The sequence below is a fragment of the Ornithorhynchus anatinus genome, chromosome 3 (genome assembly GCF_004115215.2).
Source record: "Ornithorhynchus anatinus isolate Pmale09 chromosome 3, mOrnAna1.pri.v4, whole genome shotgun sequence".
NCBI lineage: Eukaryota > Metazoa > Chordata > Mammalia > Monotremata > Ornithorhynchidae > Ornithorhynchus > Ornithorhynchus anatinus.
Window position 1 is genome coordinate 1,708,058 of NC_041730.1, and position 19,475 is coordinate 1,727,532.

The 19,475-nt window shown below is 51.4% G+C and overlaps 1 protein-coding gene across 1 annotated transcript in view; it reads left to right on the forward strand.

Moving 5' to 3' along the window:
* The first annotated feature begins 5,134 nt into the window (after positions 1–5,134).
* Positions 5,135–19,475, forward strand: part of TH (tyrosine hydroxylase) — a 32,996-nt gene continuing 18,655 nt past the window's right edge. The window contains exons 1-3 of the mRNA XM_029061522.2: positions 5,135–5,272; positions 9,400–9,612; positions 18,001–18,175. Coding sequence (XP_028917355.1) covers positions 5,180–5,272; positions 9,400–9,612; positions 18,001–18,175 — 481 coding nt within the window. The 5' untranslated portion in view covers positions 5,135–5,179. The remainder of the gene's footprint in view (positions 5,273–9,399; positions 9,613–18,000; positions 18,176–19,475) is intronic.

The following is a 19,475-nucleotide window of genomic DNA, read 5'->3' on the forward strand; positions in this document are numbered from 1 at the left end:
GGGCTTGCCCATCCACTTTTGTATCAAACAGAAATCCCTCGCCATCGGTTTTAAGGCCCTCAATCACTTTACCTACCTTGGAGAAGCAGGATGGCCTAGTGGCAAGAGCACTGGCTTGGGAGTCAGAGGTCGTGGGTTCTAATCCTGCCTCCGCCCCTTATCTGCTGTGTGACCTTGGGCAAGTCACAACTTCTCTGTACCTCAGGTACCTCATCTGAACAATGGGGATTGAGACCGTGAGCCCTACCTGGGACAACCTGATTACCTTGTATTCACTCTAGCTCTTACAACAGTGCTTGGCACATAGTAAATGCTTAATAAATGCCATTATTATTATTATTATTACCTCACCTCATGGATTTCCTACTCCAGCCCAGCCCACACACTTTGATCCTCTAACGCCAATCTACTCACTGTCCCTCGATCTTGGCTATCTCACTAAATTCCTTATTTATGGACAGGGATCTTGTCTACCAGCTTTTGTCTTGTCTTATGCCGTCGAATCGTTTCCAACCCATAGCGATACCATGGACACATCTCTCCCAGAACGTCCCGCTCTCCATCCGCAATCATTCTGGTAGTGGATCCATAGAGTTTCCTTGGTAAAAATATGGAATACTTGATAAAAAGACTGCTTTCCGTGCAGTAAACTCGAGTCTCCGCCCTCGACTCTCTTCCGTGCCTCTGCTGCCCAGCTTGGGTGAGTTTTAATGTGTAGCAGATGGTCTGCCACTCGCTAGTCACTGGCCAAGCTAGGAATGGACTGGACAGGCCTCTGCTTCACTCTCCCTCCCATAGCCAAGACTGGGAGAGGACTGGAAACTCTCCAGGTGCCACCCTGAGAGGGGACTACCAACTTTACTGTATTGTATTTTTCCAAGCGCTCAGCACAGTGCTGTGCACATGGGAAGTGTTCTGTAAATACCATCTATTGATAGATTGATGGTGGTGAGGGCGACGTGGGTGAGGATGCCGATGGTGAGGATGATGGTGGTGAGGGTGATGATGGTGAGGGTGAAGATGGTAATCCAGGGTTTAGAACAGTGTCTGGCACAAAGTAAGCACTTAATGAATACCATAATTACAATAATTAGAAGCGTGGTGTGAAGGTGATGATGGTGAAGAGGATGTTGGTGAGGCTGATGAGGGGGAGGATGATAGTGGAGAGCGGGATGATTCCCCCCTTCTAGACTGTGAGGCCGTTGTTGGGCAGGAATTGTCTCTATTTGTTGCTGAGTTGTACTTTCCAAGTGCTTAGTCCAGTGCTCTGCACACAGTAACCCCTCAATATATACGAATGAATGAATGAACGATGATGGATGTTGGTGAGGGGGATGGTGGTGAGAAGGATGATGGTGAGGGGGATGATGGTGAGAAGGATGATGGTGAGGGGGATGATGGTGAGAGGAATGATGGTGAGGGGGATGGCGTTATGACTGAGAATGCTCTTGATGAGGAAGATGGTGGCGAGTGTGAGAATGATGATGAGGAAGGTGATGAGGATGATAATGGTGAGAAGGATGATGGCGGGGGGGATGATGGCGAGAGGGATGATGGTACGACTGAGAATGAGGATGATAAGGAGGAGAATGGTGGTGAGGGTGAGGATGATGAGGAGGGGGGTGACGAGGATGATGATGATGGTGAGGGGGATGATGGTATGAGTGAAAATGTGGATGATGAGGAAGATGGTGGCGAGGGTGAGGATGATGAGGAGGAGGTTGGTGTGGATGATGATGGTGAGGGTGAAGGCTGATGGCCCTTCCCTCTCCTCCTGCTCTAACAGACCCTGTTCCCTTCCCCTGCCTGGGGCCCGGCCTCCGGCCCTCCGGCTCCGGGGGGCTTCTCCCTGGCCCACCCCTCAGCAGAGCAGCCCTCCTCGCCGCCCCCCGCCCCCCGAGCACGTGGGCGCCCCGCAGCATCCGCCTCACGGAGGGAAATGAAGCCAGGGAAAATATTTGTGCCCAGGGAAGCGTGGAAGGCCTTTGGCAAAGGTTAAACGGCCCCCAGCGGAGCCGCGGCGCTCGGCTTTCCGAGCTGCTATTTAGGAGACGTCATTGGAAGGAGAGGCGGCCGTGGATGATGGAACCATCTCCCCCCACCCCCGGCCCGACCCCCCTGCCTTTCCAGACCCCAGAGCAGCCCCCCAAAACCTCCAATCCTCCCCGCTCCCTACCCCACTATGCCCGACCAGGGTTTGATGGGCCCAGCCCCAGGAAGATCACTGTACTAGGCACCTGCTGTGTGCAGAGCGCTGCGCTGGATGCCTACTGTGTGCAAAGCGCTTGGGAGAGGATGACACGACAGCATAACAGACAACACTCTGTGTCCACGAGTTTAGTGAGATTGTCTCTCTAGGATTTTTGAGGGCAGGGATTATGTTTTCGTCCTCTACTGTCCTCTCCCCAGCGCTCAGTCTAGTGCTTTGCACTCAGTAGACTGTCAGCTCCCGGAGGGGTCCTGACTACTAACTCTGTGGTCTCCTCCTAAGTGGTCAGTACAGTGCTCAGTACAGTGCTGTGCACCCAGTAGATTGTAAACTCCTGGAGAGCAAGGACTGGGTCTACTAACTCCCAAGCGCTCAGTACAGTGCTCTGCATACAGTAGACTGGAAGCTCCTTGAGGGCAGGATCCTGTCTGCTAACTCTATTGTAGCGGCTAGAGCCCGGGCTTGGGAGTCAAAAAGTCGTGGGTTCTAATCCCGAAGTGCTTAATACAGTGCTCTGCACACAGTAAGCGCTCAGTAAATACGATTGAATGAATGCTGGGTGACACTTCACTTCTCTGTGCTTCAGTTACCTCATTTGTAAAATGGGGATTGAAACTGTGAGCCCTCTGTGGTACAGGGACTGTGTCCAACCCGATTTGCTTGTACCCACCCCAGTGCGTAGTACAGTGCCTGCCACATAGTAAGCGCTTAACAAATATCATAGTTATTATTATTATAATCCTGGCTCTGCCACTTGCTTGCTTGCTGTGTGGCCTTGGGCTACTCACTTCACTTCTCTGGATCCCAGCTGTAAAATAGGGATTGAGCCTGGGAGCCCATGTGGGACAGGGACTGTGTTCAATTCGATTTGCTTGTATCGACCTCAGCGCTTAGTACAGTGCCTGGCACCCAGGAAGTGCTTAACGAATACCACAATTATTATTAATAATATTATTATCGTCCTCACCCAAGCGCCGTATAATGTTCTACACAGAGTAAGGCCTCAATAAATACCAACGACTGATTAATTGAGACACCCCCCAGCACACCCACACCCCCGAGACCCACCCCGACATACACGCCCACAAGCATCGTGGCTTAGTTCATTCGTTCAGTCGTATTTATTGAGCACTTAAAGTGTGCAGAGCACTGGACTAAGCGCTTGAAGAGTTCAATTCAGCAACAGAGACAATCCCTGCCCAACGACGGGCTCACAGCCTAGAAGGGGGGAAACAGACAGCACATAATTGATAAATAGAATAATAAATATATACATATATACACATGCTCTTAGTGGAAAGAGCACGGGCTTGGGAATCAGAGGGCGTGGGTTCTAATCCCAGTTCCGCCACTTATCAGCTGTGTGACTGTGGGTAAGTCGCTTCATTTCTCTGTGCCTCAGTTCCCTCATCTGCAAAATGGGGATGAAGAGTGTGAGCCAAACGTGGGACAACCTGATTATCTTGTATTCATTCATTCATTCGCTCATTCAGTCGTATTTATTGAGCCCTTACTGTGTGCTGAACCTTGTACTAAGCACTTGGAGAATACAATTCGGCAACAGATAGAAACAATCGCTATCCAACAACCAGCTCTCCATCGAGAAGACCTATCCCAGCGGTTAGAAAATGCTTAGCACCTACTAAGCTCTTAACAAATACTATCATCATTATTATGGTTATTATACACACAGCACACAGTGGCCCACCCCCACACCCAAGCAACATGGCTTAGCGGAAAGAGCCTGGGTTTGGGACCCAGAGGTCGTGGGTTCCAATCCCGCTTCTGTCACTTGTCAGCTGTGTGACTTTGGGTAAGTCACTTAATAATAATAATAATAATAATGATGTTGGTATTTGTTTAGCACTTACTATGTGCAGACCACTGTTCTAAGCGCTGGGGTAGATATAAGGTAATCACGTTGTCCCACATGAGGCTCACAGTCTTAATCCCCATTTTACAGATGAGGTAACTGAGGCACAGAGAAGTTAAGTGACTTGACAGGTGGCGGATCTGGGATTCGAACCCATGACCTCTGACTCCCAAGCCCGTGCTCTTTCCACTGAGCCATGCTGCTTCTCTTCACCTCAGTTCCCTCATCTATAAAATGGGGATGAAGTCTGTGAGCCCTACGTGGGACAGCCCTGCTGGTCTTGTAGTTCTTAGAACAGTGCTTGGCACATAGTAAGGGCTTAACAAATGCCATCATCATTATTATTATTACCCAGATCCACACAAACTCAAGGCCTCCCCCTCTACGTCCACTTCGGTCCCCACCAACACATGTCCACAGTCATCCACAGTTATGGGAAGCAGCGTGGCTCAGTGGAAGGAGCCCGGGCTTGGGAGTCAGAGGTCACGGGTTTGAATCCCAGCTCTGCCGCTTCTCAGCCGGGTGACTGGGGGCAAGTCACTTTACCTCTCTGTGCCTCAGTTCCCTCATCTGGCAAATGGGGATGAAGACTGTGAGCCTCGCGTGGGACAGCCTCATTACCTGTGTCTACCCCAGCTCTTAGAACAGTGGTCTGCATGTAGTAAGCGCTTAACAAATACCAACATTATTATTATTGTTATATTATCCCCCCGATCTTGCATCCCCTCGTGCCCACGGACCCCTGAGACCCCTCCTCACCCCTACCCCCCCCCCCCCCACCCACACAAACACACGTCCACACACTCCCTCTCTCAGCCGGGGGCGGGTTGGAGAGGCAGAGACGAGAGGCCCGGACAATAATCGGTCGCTGCCCGGTTTTCTCCAGGCCAGGTTGTCTGTAATCTCGGCGAGCAATTAGATTTAATAGGACAGAAGCACTTTCGCCCCCCTACCCCCGCTTCGCCCCCGCCCCGGGCCCTGGGGGGAGGGAGGAGGAGGGGGGATCTGGGATGGGGGCGGCTTTGACGTCACCCCGGGCCTATAAGAGGATCCCGGCCGGAGAGGAGGAGGAGGAGGACTGAGCTGACACCGTCTACATGATGCCCACCTCGAAGACCCCCTCCTCTTCCTCCAAAGGGTTCCGCCGGGCCGTGTCCGAACTCGACTCCAAACAAGCCGAGGCCGTCATGGTAAGGGGGACCCCCCACCCAGAGCCCCCCAACCCGAACTTCTCAACTCACAGGCTGTGTTCTTCAGCCCCCCGAGAGCTCAGCAGAGAGCTCTCACCCCCCCCAAAAAACCTCGACCTTGGGACCCCCAGAGGCCTGGGTGTCAAACGCGAGCACCTGCCCTGGGACGCTGGGGAGGTTTTCCCGAGCGCTCAGTACAGCGCTCTGCACACAGTAAGCGCTCAGTAAATACGATTGAATGAATAATGAATCCGGGTGTGTGTGTGCTTTTGCTGGGGTGGAGCCCTCGGTGTGTTGTGAGTGTGTTGGGCGTGGCTGAATGTGCGCAGTGCTGGGGCGGGGGGGACGGACTGTACTGGATGGTTGGGCTCTGTATTGTACGCTTGTGAGCTGGGGCAGGTCTCTAGAGTGTATGGGGGGGGCACTCTCGCTCTGGGGTGTGACACATTGAAGGATCGAGCTTGGGTTGGTTTGGAGCTGGGCGTCTGAATGTGTGTGTGTAGTGCCTCACACTGTGCGTGTTGTGTGTCTGCAAGTGTGTCGCAGGTTGGCTGGGTGGGGTTGGTCAGGGTGTGTGGGTTTTCTGGGTGACTGTGTGTGCGCACTTTGGGGTGTGGGGAGTGTGTGTGATTGTTGTGTGTTTTCTGTATATTCATTCATTCATTCAATAGTATTTATTGAGCGCTTACTATGTGCAGAGCACCGTACTAAGCGCTTGGAAATCGGTGACAGATACAGTCCCTGCCCTTGGACGGGCTTACAGTCTAATCGGGGGAGACGGACAGACGAGAACAGTATATGTGTGTGTGTGTGTGTGTGTGATTTTGTGTCGGGATGTGTGGGGGGGTCTAGGTCGGGCAGGGCCCAGAGTGGAGCGGGGTTGAGTCACGGCTACAACACCTTCAGCAGCCCCCCGCCCACTCACCTACCCACCCACTCACCCACCCACCCTCTCCGGCCTCGAACGGCCCGGGGAGGGGGCGAGGGGCGAGGGGCGAGGGGCAAGGGGAGCGACTGGCCCTGCGAGGGAAGCCACCTGTGGCCCCTCAGCCCACCCAGCCCCGGGCGGCCGGCCGAGGCCCCTCCCTTGCCCTTCCCTCCCTTACCCCCCACCCCGGGGTCCCCGGGGTCCCCGGGTAGGGAGGGACGGGGTTCAGGGGCGACTGGTCCTGGGACGTGGAAGGCTCCTGGAGGCGCACATGGGCGAGGGTGGGGGGGCCTCCAAGGGCTGGGTAGAGCCCCATCACCCCATCACCCCATCCCTGTCAGCCCCCGAGGGCCTCTTGACCGCACAGGCTCCCTCAGGGAAAAGTGGAGGCGCCCAGCACAGCGCTCTGCACATAGAGGGTGCCCAGCACAACGCCCTGCGTATAGTGGGACAGAGCTCCCTGCGCATAGGGAGCATCCAACATAACGCCCTCCCCATAGCGGGCTCCCAGCGCAGCTCCCTGCACACAGGGGCGCCCATCACAGTTCCCTGCACCCAGCGGGCTCCCATCACAGCTCCCTGCACCCAGCGGGCGTCCATCACAGCTCCCTGCACCCAACGGGCGCCCACCACAACGCCCTGCCCACAGCGGACGCCCGGTACAGCGCTCTGCACCCTTTCGAATCTCCTGTCTCCCCGAATTGAACTTTCTGCAATTAATGATAATAACAATAATACTAATGGTATTTGTTAAAGGCTTACTATGTTCCAGGAACTGAACTGAGCGCTGGGGTAGATGCAAGCAAATCAGGTTGGTCACAGTCCCTGTCTCACGTGGAGCCCTCAGTCATTCATTCATTCAATCGAATTTGTTGAGCGCTTACTGGGTGCAGAGCACCGTACTAAGCGCTTGGGAAAGTACAGTAGAGCAATAAAGAGAGACAATCCCTGTCCGCAACGAGCTCACAGCCTGTGAAACCCAGACTGTGAAACCCAGGTGGAACAAACCTGATGACATTTGCATCCACCCCAGCGCTTAGAACAACAGCGCTTGACACATTGTAAGCGCTTAATAAATACCACAATAATCATAAAGTCTACAGCCTCGATTCCCATTGTGCAGATGAGGTAACTGAGGCCCCGAGGGGTGAAGTGACTCACGCAGCAGACAAGTGGCGGAGCCGGGATTAGAACCCACAGCCTTCTGACTCCCAGGACCAAACTCTAGCCATTAGGCCATGCTGCTTCTCACAGGGTTGTCCACCCCGTGTCCTCCCCCTCCGCCCGCTGTAGCCGAAGGCCTGAGGTTGTTTTTGGAGGGCTGGGGGGAGGAGAGGGAGGGCGGGGGGTGGGGGAGACGGGTCCCTTTCTGAGCGCCCCCTCCCCTCCCGGCCCCGACCCTTCCCGGCTGTAGGATCGTTAGTCTGGAAGCCTCGGGGCTACGAGCCGGACAGCCAAGACTCCGCGTTTCGGTGCAGCAGAGATAGTCGCTTTATTAGATCTCGTCCCTCCCGGAGGGCACCGTTTCTCCTAATTCTGCTCGTTTGTCCGCTGCTTCCCTCCTGCCCAGCTCCTCTGGGCATAAGCGGGGTGGGGGGGAATGGGCAGGGAGGAGGAGGGAGGAAATAAGAAGAGACGAGAAAAGGAAGGGAGACGAAAAGGGCAGAGGAGGGGAGGGGGTGAAGAAGAAAGGGCAGAGAGGGAGACAGGGGAGAAGGGCAGAAAAAAGAAGGGAAGAGAAAAGGGAGACGAAAAGGGGAGAGAAGGGGAGAGAGGGAGAGGGGGGAGAAGGGCGGAAAAAAGAAAGGAAGAGAAGAGGGAGGGAGACGAAAAGGGGAGCGAAGGGAAGGGGTGAAGAAGAAGGGGGAAAGACGGAGACGGAGGGGAAGGGCGGAAAAAAGAAGGGAAGAGAAAACGGAGGAAGAGGAAAAGGGGAGAGAAAGGGAGAGGAGAGAAAAGGATAGGGATGAAGAAGAGAGAAGGAGACGGGGGAGAAGGACGGAAATATGAAGGGAAGAGAAAAGGTAGGGAGACGAAAAGGCGAGAGAAGGGGAGGGGGTGAAGAAGAAGGGGGAGAGACGGGGGAGAAGGACGGAAAAAGAAGGGAAGAGAAAAGGGAGGGAGGGGAAAGGGGGAGAGAAGGGGAGAAAGGGAGAGGGGAGAAAAGGCTGAAGGGTGAAGAAGAGGGAGAGGGGAGAGAAGGGTGAGGGATGAAGAAGGGGGAGAGAGAGACGGGGAAGAAGGGCGGAAATAAGAAAGGAAGAGAAAAGGGAGGGAGACGAGAAGGGGAGAGAGGGAGAGGGGAGAGAAGGGTGAAGGGGTGAAAAAGAATGGGAGAGAAGAAGAGGGGAGAGAAGGGTCAGAAAGGTGGAGAGGTGAGGAATAAGTGGGGAGGGAAGGGGGAAAAGGGTGAGGGGGTGAAGAAGACGGGGAGGGAAGGGAGAGAGAAAGAGGGGGAACAGAGGGTGAAAAGAGTGGAGGGGCGAGGAAGAAGGGGAGGGGGAAGGGGCGGGAATGGAGGTGGATGAAGAAGGGGAGAGAAGGGTGGAAGGATGAAGAACAGAGGGGAGAAGGGGAGAGAAAGGTGGTGGGGTGAAGAAGAGGAGGGGAGAAGGGGAGAAAAGAGTGGAAGGGTGAAGAAGGGGAAAGAAAAGGAGGGAAAAGAGGGAGAAAAGGGTGGAAGGGTGAAGAAGAAGGGGAGGGGAAAGGGGAGAGAAGGGAGGTGGATGAAGGGTGGGTTCGAATCCCAGCTCTGCCACTTGTCAGCTGTGTGACTGTGGGCAAGTCACTTAACTTCTCTATGCCTCAGTTACTTCATCTGTATAATGGGCATTAAGACTGTGAGCCCCTCGTGGGACAACCTGATTCCCCTGTGTCTACCCCAGCGCTTAGAACAGTGCTCTGCACATAGTAAGCGCTTAACAAAAATACCAACAATTCGGCAACAGATAGAGGCAATCCCTATCCAACAACAGGCTCACAGTCTGCTTTGTGACCTTGGGTGAGTCATTTCTCTTCACTGGTCCTCAATTCCTTCCTCTGTAAAGAGGGATGGAGACTGAGTCCCATGTGAGCCAGGGACTGTGTCCAACCTGATGAGCTTGGATCTACCCCAGTGTTTAGAACAGTGCCAGGCACACAATAAGCACTTAACAGATGCCACAGTTATTATTATTATTACTATTATCGTTACTAACAGTCTCCACGGTTCATCGGACGTCGCCGGAGCCTGATCGAAGATGCGAGGAAGGAGAGGGAGGCGGCAGAGGCTGCGGCGGCGGCATCGGAGGCCGGAGATGGGTCGGAGACAATCGTCTTCGAGGAGAGGGATGGCAAGGCCGTGGCCAACCTCTTCTTCTCGCTCAAGGGGACCAAGACGGCATCTTTGTCCCGTGTCATGAAGGTGTTCGAGGTGGGGGCTCATGCTGCAATGTCTGTGTGTGTTCCTGGGGACTGTGGTTGTGTATGCCCAAGTCTCTGTGGACGAGTGGATGCTCATGGGTATTCGTGTGTGTGCATATAATAATAATGGCATCGATAATAATAAGAATAATAATGGTATTTATTAAGCGCTTACTATATGCCAAACACTGTTCAAAGCTCTGGGGTAGATACAGGGTGATCAGGTTGTCCCCAGTGGGGCCCACAGTCTTCATCCCCATTTTCCAGATGAGGTAACTGAGGCACAGAGACGTTAAGAGACTTGCCCAAGGTCACTCAGCAGTCAAGTGGCAGGGCTGGGATTAGAAGCCATGACCTTCTGACTCCCAGGCCCAGGCTCTAGCCACTACACCGTGCTGCTGCTTTTGTTTGTTTTGTTCAATTTGTTAAGGGCTTACTATTTTCCAGACACTGTACTAAACGCTGGGGGGGCTCCAAGCAAATCGAGTTGGACACAGTCCCTGCCCCACGTGGGGCTCACAGTCCCAATCCCCATTTGACAGATGAGGGAACTGAGGCCCGGAGAAGTGAAGTGACTTGCTCAAGGTCACACGGCAGACAAGTGGTGGGGAGGGGACTAGAACCCGTGTCCTTCTGACTCCCAGGCCCGGGCTCGGTCCACTACGCCCTACCGCTTCTGCCTGGGTGGGTGTGCCCAAGGGATGGTGGACAGATGGGTGATCATGGGTATGCTATTGATACCTGTTTAATTGTTTTGATGTCTGTCTCCCCCCTTCTAGACTATGAGCCCGTTGTGGGCAGGGATTGTCTCTATTGCTGAATTGTACTTTCCAAGCGCTTAGTACAGTGCTCTGCACACAGTAAGCGCTCAATAAATACAATTAAATGGATGAATGAATGAATTTGGGTGTGTGTGCATATGTGCTTGTGTGCAGGAGTATGAATGCATGTATACATCGGTGTTGGGGGTGGGGGGAGGCTGATGAGTGTGAGTACGTGTGCCAAAGTGTCTGCGGACAGGTGGAAGCTTGTGGGTATTCGTGTGTGTGCATTCATTCAATTCAATAGTATTTATTGAGCGCTTACTATGTGCAGAACACTGGACTAAGCGCTTGGAATGTACAAATCGGTAACAGATAGAGACAGTCCCTGCCCTTTGACGGGCTTACAGTCTAATCGGGGGAGACGGGCAGACAAGAACAATGGCAATAAATAGAATCGAGGGGAAGAACATCTCATTAAAACAATAGCAAATAAATAGAATCGAGGTGATGTACATCTCATTAACAAAATAAATAGGGTAATGAAGATATATATAGTTGAGCGGACGAGTACAGTGCTGAGGGGATGGGATGGGAGAGGGGGAGGAGCAGAGGGAAAGTGTGCATATGTGCCTGTGAATGTTTGTATACATCAGGGTTCGTGTATGTGCATGTGTGTGCTCAGGGGGTGTGAGTGTGTTCCTTAGGGTCTGTGATCGGGTGGGTGCTCATGGATATGAGTGGGTGCATGTGGGTGTCATTGCGTAGTGGGTAGAGCCCCGACCTGGGAATCAGAAGGTCATGGATTCTAATCCCGACCCTGTCACTTGTCTGCTGTGTGACCTTGGCCGAGTCACTTCACTTCTCGGTGCCTCAGTTCCCTCATCTGTCAAGTGAGGATGAAGCCTGTGAGCCCCACATTCGACAGGGACGGCGACCAACTCGATTTGCTTGTATCCACCCCCAGGCCTAGTACAGTGCCTAGCACCTGGTAGGTGATTAACAAATACCATTATCATTATTATTATTCAGAGCCTCATACCGGTCACCGGCTGGGCGCAGAGAGTTGTTCTGGGAGCATAACTGTGTGCAGAGCGCTGTGGGAGGTCCTTGGGAACAAACAGAAGCAGCAGATGCAGAACCTGCCTGAGGGGAACTAGAGACGAATGAGGCCAGACGTCAATTAGCAAAACAGAAGCTTCCAGAGATTGCACACTCACCGTGTTAATCACCGTCTGATCTGGACAGGATGAGGAGTCAGAGCAGACCAGCTTCTCTTCCAACACTTTTTCACTTTAATAATATTTTTGAAATGCTTCCTAAATGTCCAAGGCAGCTGTAAGCGCTAGGGTAGGGTCAAGTTAAACAGGTCGCATACAGTCCCTGTCCCACGTGGGCCTCGCAGTCTAAGTAGGAGGGAGAGCGGGTGTCCCCGTTTTACAGTTGAGGAAACTGAGGCATAGAGCAGTGAAGTGACTCTCCCAAGGTCACGCAGCGTGCCATCGGCAGAGTCGGGATTAGAACCCAGGTCCGAGAAGCAGCATGGTGTAGTGGATAGAGCACGGGCCTGGGGGTCAGAAGGTCAGGGGTTCTAATCCCGGCTCCACCAGTTGTCTGCTCTGTGACCTTGGGCAAGTCATTTCCCTTTTTTGTGCCTCATCTGGAAAATGGGGATTGAGACGGTGAACCCCACATGGGACAGGGACTGTGTCCAACCTGATTTGTTTGTATCCACCCCAGCGCCTAATACAGTGCCTGGCACATAGTAAGCGCTTAACAACTATTATATTTTGACTCCCAGGCCCAGGCTCTCTCAACTAATCAGGCAGTCAATCGTATTTATTGAGCACTTACTGTGTGCAGAACACTGTACTAAGCGCTTGGGAGAGTAGGATAGAACACTATAACAGACACAGTCCCGACCACAACGACTTTACAGTCTAAAGGGGGAGACAGAAATGAATCGAAATAAATAAATGACAACATGGATGTAAGTGGTGTGGGACTGGGAGGAGGGAGATGAATAAAGGGAGCGAGCCAGGGCGACGTAGAAGGGAATGGGAGAAGAGGAATTCGTGGGCAGGAAATGTGTCTGTTTATTGTTATACTGTAGTCTCCCAAGCGCTTAGTAAAAGGGAGCGAGCCAGGGCGACGTAGAAGGGAATGGGAGAAGAGGAATTCGTGGGCAGGAAATGTGTCTGTTTATTGTTATACTGTAGTCTCCCAAGCGCTTAGTACAGGGCTTTGTACATAGTAAGCGCTCAATTAATACGGATGAATGAACGAATGTAAGGCCACGGAGCTTCTCCAGCTCAATCAGTAAAATGGGGGTCTCAGCTAGCAAGGGGCCCTCTGCTCCCGTTCACGGTCCCGACGACGCCTGGGATGCTGAGCGCCCCGAATAATTAATTATCATTATATTTGAGCTATTTGTTAAGCACTTACTGTGTCCAAGCACTATACTAAGCGCTGAGGTAGCTTTGTATGGTATTTGTTGAGTTTACTAAGTGCCGGGCACTGTGCTAAGAGCTGCGTTTACCTTCATTCATTTATTCAATCGTATTTATTGAGCGCTTACTGTGTGCAGAGCACTGTTCTAAGCGCTTGGGAGAGTACGATATAGCAATCACAGACACGTTCTCTGCCCACAACGAGCTCATAGTCTAGTCGAGTTTACAGTTTACTTCACCTGCAAAATGAGGATTCAAACTGTGAAGCCCCCCCCTTGGGACAAAACTGATTAGCTTGTATCTACCCCAGATAACAAAATAATAATTATTACTATAATAACTAATCAGGTTGGACACAGTCCTAGTCCCATATGGAGCTCACAGTCTTAATTCCCATTTTACAGATGAGGGAACTGAAGCACAGAGAAGTGAAGTGACTTGCCCAAGGTAATAATAATATCAATAATAACAATAATGATAGTGGCATTTGCCAAGCACTTACTATGTGCCAGGCACTGTACTAAGCGCTGGGGTAGATACAAGGTAATTGGGTTGGACACAATCCCTGTCCTACATAGGGCTCACAGTATTAATTCCCATTTTACAGATGAGGGATTTGAGGCACAGAAAAGTAAAATATTTTGTCCAAGGTAATAATAATAACTGTAATTATAGTGGTATGTGTTAAGCGCTTACTGTGTGCCAGGCACTGTACTAAGCACTGGGGTAGATACAAGGTAATGGGGTTGGACACAGTCCCTGTCACCCACGGGGCTCACAGTCTAAGCAGCGTGGCTCAGTGGAAAGAGCCCGGGCTTGGGAGTCAGAGATCATGGGTTCGAATCCCGGCACTGCCACTTGTCAGCTGCGTGACTGTGGGTAAGTCACTTAACTCTCTGTGCCTCAGTTCCCTCATCTGTAAAATGGGGATTAAGATGTGAGCCTCACGTGGGACGAACTGATGACCCTGTATCTACCCCAGCGCTTAGAACAGTGCTCTGCACATAGTAAGCGCTTAACAAATACCAACATTATTATTATTATTATTAATCCCCTTTTTCCGGATGAGCAAACTGAGGCTCAGAGAAGTGACGTGATTTGCCCAAGGTCACACAGCAGACAAGTGGAGGAGTCGACATTAGATCCCAGGTCCTTCTGACTCCCAGGCCCGGACTCTATCCACTAGGCCGCGTTACTTTCACAGTTATGAAATAATCAGAAAACTAGTTATAGTAGAGATAAAATAATCAGGTTGGACACAGTCCCTGTCCCACATGGGACTCACAGCCCAAATCGGGGGGGGCTGCCTGTTCCCACCAGCCCACACTGATAGGCCCCCCAAATCCTCATCCCTCCCTTTCCCCGGGGACAACAGGGCCCCTTCCCCCAGAGCCCCGAACATAGGCGACAAGAAAGCGAAAGCGGGCGGCGGGAGGTGATGTCTTCAGGCAGGACAGATGGAGAAGCCACCGATTTACTCCTGACAGGAGCCGGGCTGGAGAGAGCCGGTTTCCCTCGGCTCGGTCCGGGTGTTCGCTTGCAGCCGTAGTAATAATAATAATAATAATAATAATAATGATAATGGCATTTGTTAAGCTCTTACCATGTGCCAGGCACTGTACTAGGCGCTGGGGTGGATGCAAGCAAATCGGGTTGGACACAGTCCCTATCCCACGTGGGGCTCACAGTTTCAATCCCCATTTTACAGATGAGGTAATAGTAAGAATCATAGTAATAATAATTGTGGTAATTATTAAGCATTTACTAAGTACCAGGCACTGTACTAAGAGCTGGGGTGGATACAAGCAAATCGGAAAGGACACAGTTCCTGTCCCACGTGGGGCGCTCAGTCTTAATCCCCATTTTACAGATGAGGGAACTGAGGAATGGAGAAGTTAAGTGACTTGCCCAGGGTCACACAGCAGACAAGCGGCGGAGTCGGGATTAGAACCCATGACCTTCTGACACCCAGGCTCTTGCTCTAGCCACTAGGCCATGCTGCGTGGTGTGTGTGTGTGTTTTGGGGGGAGAACCTGAAACCGACATGGGGGCGATTCAGGTCTCCTGTTTTGAGGCGGGGCTGGAGTCTGAGGGGGTAGAGTAGTCTTAGGCCCCAGTCTCTTCCTGGGCTTGGGTTCGAATCCCACCGCTGCCAATAGAGTTTTCTTGGAGAAGCAACACAGCTCAGTGGAAAGAGCGTGGGTTTGGGACTCAGAGGACGTGGGTTCTAATCCCGGCTCCACCACTTGTCTGCTGTGTGATCTTGGGCAAATCACTTCTCCGTGCCTCAGTTACCTCACCTGTAAAATGGAGATGAAGACTGTGAGTCCCCCGTGGGACAATCTGATAGCTGAGTGGAAAGAGCAACGGCCTGATAGCTGAGTGGAAAGAGCTCGGGCTTGGGAGCCCGAGGTCGAGGGTTCTAATCCTGACTCCACCACTTCTCAGCTGTGTGACTTTGGGCGAGTCACTTCACTACTCTGTGTCTCAGTTCCCTCATCTGTAAAATGGGGATGAAGACTGTGAGCCCCACATGGGACAACCTGATTACCTCGTATCTCCCCAAGTGCTTAGAACAGTGCTTGGCACATAGTAAGCGCTTAGCAAATACCACTATTATTATTATTCTCTGTGCCCCACTGACCTCATCTGTAAAATGAGGCTAAGAATGTGAGCCCCAAGTGGAACCGGGGCTGCGTCCAACCTGATTCACTCGCATCTACCCCAGTGCTTGGCACAAAGAAAGCGCTCAACAGTAATAATAATAATGTTGGTATTTGTTAAGCGCTTACTATGTGCAGAGCACTGTTCTAACAGTACCACAATTATCATCATCATCATCATCATTCTCACGGGCTGCGTGGACTCTTTAACCCCGAAGCTCCCGAGGATGAGCGTTTTTCAGCACTGCAACAAGAGACAGATCTGGGTCCCGCTCCGATCGAACGGGAGGGGCCATTCATTCATTCGATTCGATCGTATTTATTGAGCGCCTACTATGTACAGAAGACTGGACTAAGCGCTTGGAAAGTACAATTCAGCAATAAAGAGAGACAATCCCTGCTCACAACGGACTCAGAGTCTAGAAGGGGGAAGACAGGCATCAAAACAAGTAGACAAGGGATCGATTTGGGAAGGGGGGAGCCTCAGGGATGGGGGTGAGAGGGGAAGGGGTCCCGCTCCCAGACCAAGAGGCGTCAGGGAGAGGAGGACGAGGGGGAGGTAAAAGAGGAGAAGGGAAAGGAGGGAAGAAAAGGAAAAATAGGAGGAGAAAGAGAAGTAGGAGAAAATAAATGTTCTTGTTTAGCTCTTTTTTTCCCCTTTAATGGTATGCGTTTAGCGCTTACTATGTGCCAGGCGCTGTACTAAGCGCTCGAGTACATCCAAGATAATCAGGTTGGACACAGTCCATGTCCCACTTTGGGTTCTCAGTCTTAATCCCCATTTTACTGATGAGCGAACTGAGGCAGAGAAAATAATAATAATGATGGTATTTGTTAAGTGCTTACTTGGGCCAAGCACTGTTCTAAGCCCTGAGCACTGTTCAAAGTGAAGTGAAGTGATTCGCCCAAGGTCCTGCAGAAGACAGATGAGAACCCGTGCTCTATCCACTAGATTATGCTGCTTATTGTGGGACAATCACTGTATAAAGTGCTGGGGGTAGATACAAGATAATCAGGTTGGATACGATCCCTGGGTTTACAGTCTTAAGTACTTTATTATTATTACTACACTATTATTATTATTAGTAGCAGTATTATATTGTTAAGCACTTACTATGTGCCAAGCACTGTTCCAAGCACTGGGATAGTTACAAAATAATCAGCTTGGACACAGTCCCTGTCCAACATGAGGCTACACGAGTTTAAGTAGGAGGGAGTAGTATTTAATCCCCATTTTACAGACGAGGTAACTGAGGCACATGGAAGTTAAGTTACTTGGCCAAGGTGACTCAGTGGACAAGTGGCAGAGCAAGGATTAAAACTCAGGTCTTCTGACTCCCACGCCCAGGGTCTTTCCACTAGGCCACACTGCTTTCTCAGGAGGAGGAGGAGAAAGAGGAAAATGGGGAGGAAGAGAAGAATGAGAGAAGGAAAAGAAAATGAGAAAGAGGAGGCCAAGGTAGAGGAGAAGGAAGAGGAAAGGGAGGTAGAGGAAGGGGAGGATGAAAGGAGAGGGAAGAAGAGGGGAAGGAGAAACGAGTAGGAGGAGACAGGAAAAGGAGGAGGAATAATAATAACGGTGCCATTTGTTAAGCGCTTACTATTTCCAGATGTTGTACTAAGCGCTGGGGTGGCTACAAGCAAAATCGGGTTGGCCACAGTCCCTGTCCCATTTGTGGCTCACGATCTCAATCCCCATTTTTACAGATGAAGTAACTGAGGCACTGAGAAGTGAAGTGACTTGTCCATGGTCACATAGCAGACGTGGCGGAGCCAAGATTGCGAACCCACAATCTTAAATAGTAATAATTGTTGGTATTTGTTAAGCGCTTACTATGTGCCGAGCACTGTTCTAAGCACTGGGGTAGACACAGGGGAATCAGGTTGTCCCACGAGGGGCTCACAGTCTTAATCCCCATTTTACAGATGAGGGAACTGAGGCACAGAGAAGTTAAGTGACTTGCCCACAGTCACACAGCCGACAAGTGGCAGAGCTGGGATGTGACTTGCCCACAGTCACACAGCCGACAAGTGGCAGAGCTGGGATTCGAACTCATGAGCCCTGACTCCAAAGCCCGTGCTCTTTCCACTGAGCCACGCTGCTTCTCTGACTTCTTCTAACTCCCAGGCCTGGGCTCTATTCACTCCACCACACTGCTTCTAATAATGACAATAATAATGATAATTATGGTATTGGTTAAGCGCTTACTATGTGCCAGGCACTGTACTAAGCGCTGGGGTGGATACAAGCAAATTGGGTTGGACACCGACCCCGTCCCATTTGGGGCTCACGGTCTCAATCCCCATTTTACAGATGAGGGAACTGAGGCCCAGAGAAGTGAAGTGACTTGTCCACGGTCACATAGCAGACGTGGCGGAGCCAAGATTAGAACCCACAGTCTGCTAACTCCCAGGCCTGTGCTCTATCCACTCTGCCACGTTGCTTCTCTCGGCGCTTGATACATAGCAAGTGCTTAATAAAAGCATCCTCGTCCTCCTCATCCTTCTCTTCTTCTTCCTTAAGACCTTCGAAGCCAAAATCCATCACTTGGAGACGAGGACCAACAGAAAGGCTCGGGATGGGCCGTCGGGCCTGGAGTTCTTCATCCGCTGTGAGGTCCACAGCGCTGACCTCGGCACTCTGGTCAGCTCCATCCGGAGGGTCACGGACGACGTCAGGAGCCCGAAAGAAGACAAGTGTGAGACCCCCAGGGCAGCGGGACCCTCGGGGATACGGTGGGAGCCTACTGGCTAGAGCCCGGGCCTGGGGTCAGAAGGTCATAATAATAACGTTGGTATTTGTTAAGCGCTTACTATGTGCAGAGCACTGTTCTAAGTGCTGGGGTAGATCAGAGTAATCAGATTGTCCCACATGAGGCTCACAGTTAATCCCCATTTTACAGATGAGGTCACTGGGGTACAGAGAAGTGAAGTGACTTGCCCACAGTCACACAGCTGACAAGTGGCAGAGCCGGAATTCGAACCAATGACCTCTGACTCCCAAGCCCGGGCTCTTTCCACTGAGCCACACTGTCATAGGTTCTAATCCCGGCTCTGCCTCTTGTCTGTTGTGTGACCCTGGGCCAGTCACTTCACTTCCCTGGGCCTCAGTTGCCTCATCTGGAATATGGGGATTGAGACGGGGAGCCCCACGTGCGACAGGGACTGTATCTAACCAGATTGGCTTGTATCCACCCCAGCGCTTAGTACAGTGCCTGGCTTACATTGTAAGCACTTAACCAATCATCAATCAATTAGATTTATTGAGCATTTACTGCGTGCAGAGCACTACACGAAGCGCTTGGGAGAGGACAGTAATAATAATGCAGTGCCCTCTAGACTGCAAGCTCGAGTTGGGCAGGGAATGTTCTTATTGTCGTACTCTCCCCAGTGCTTAGTACAGTGCTCCACACACTGTAAGTGCCCAATAAATATTACTGAATGAATGAATAATAATAATGACCCTTGTTAAGCATTTACTATGTACAAAGCACTGTTCTAACTGCTGGGGTAGATACAAGTTAATCAGGTTGGACACAGTCCCTGTCCTACAGGGGGCTCACAGTCTTCATCCCCATTTTACAGATGAGGTAACTGAGCCCCAGAGAAGTTTAGTGACTGGCCGGAGGTCACAAAGCAGACGTGTGGCAGCGTCAGGATTAGAACCCAGGCCTGTGCTCTATCCACTAAGCCATGCTGCTTCTTGCTAGACCTGCTCCTTGGCTTCAGTGAGTTTTCCATCTTCAGTCAATCATTGGTTTTCAGTGAGCGCTTACTGTGTGCAGAGCACTGTACTAAGCGCTTAGGAGAGTACAATATAACAATAAACACGCACATTCCCTGCCCACAATGAGCCAGGATTCTTCAGCCAATCCGTGGTATTTATTGAACACTTTACTATGTGCAGAGCACTGGACTAAGCGCTTGGGAGAGTACAATTCAACAGAGTTGATAGACGTATTCCCTGCCCACAAAAAGCTTACAATGTAGAATCCAGCC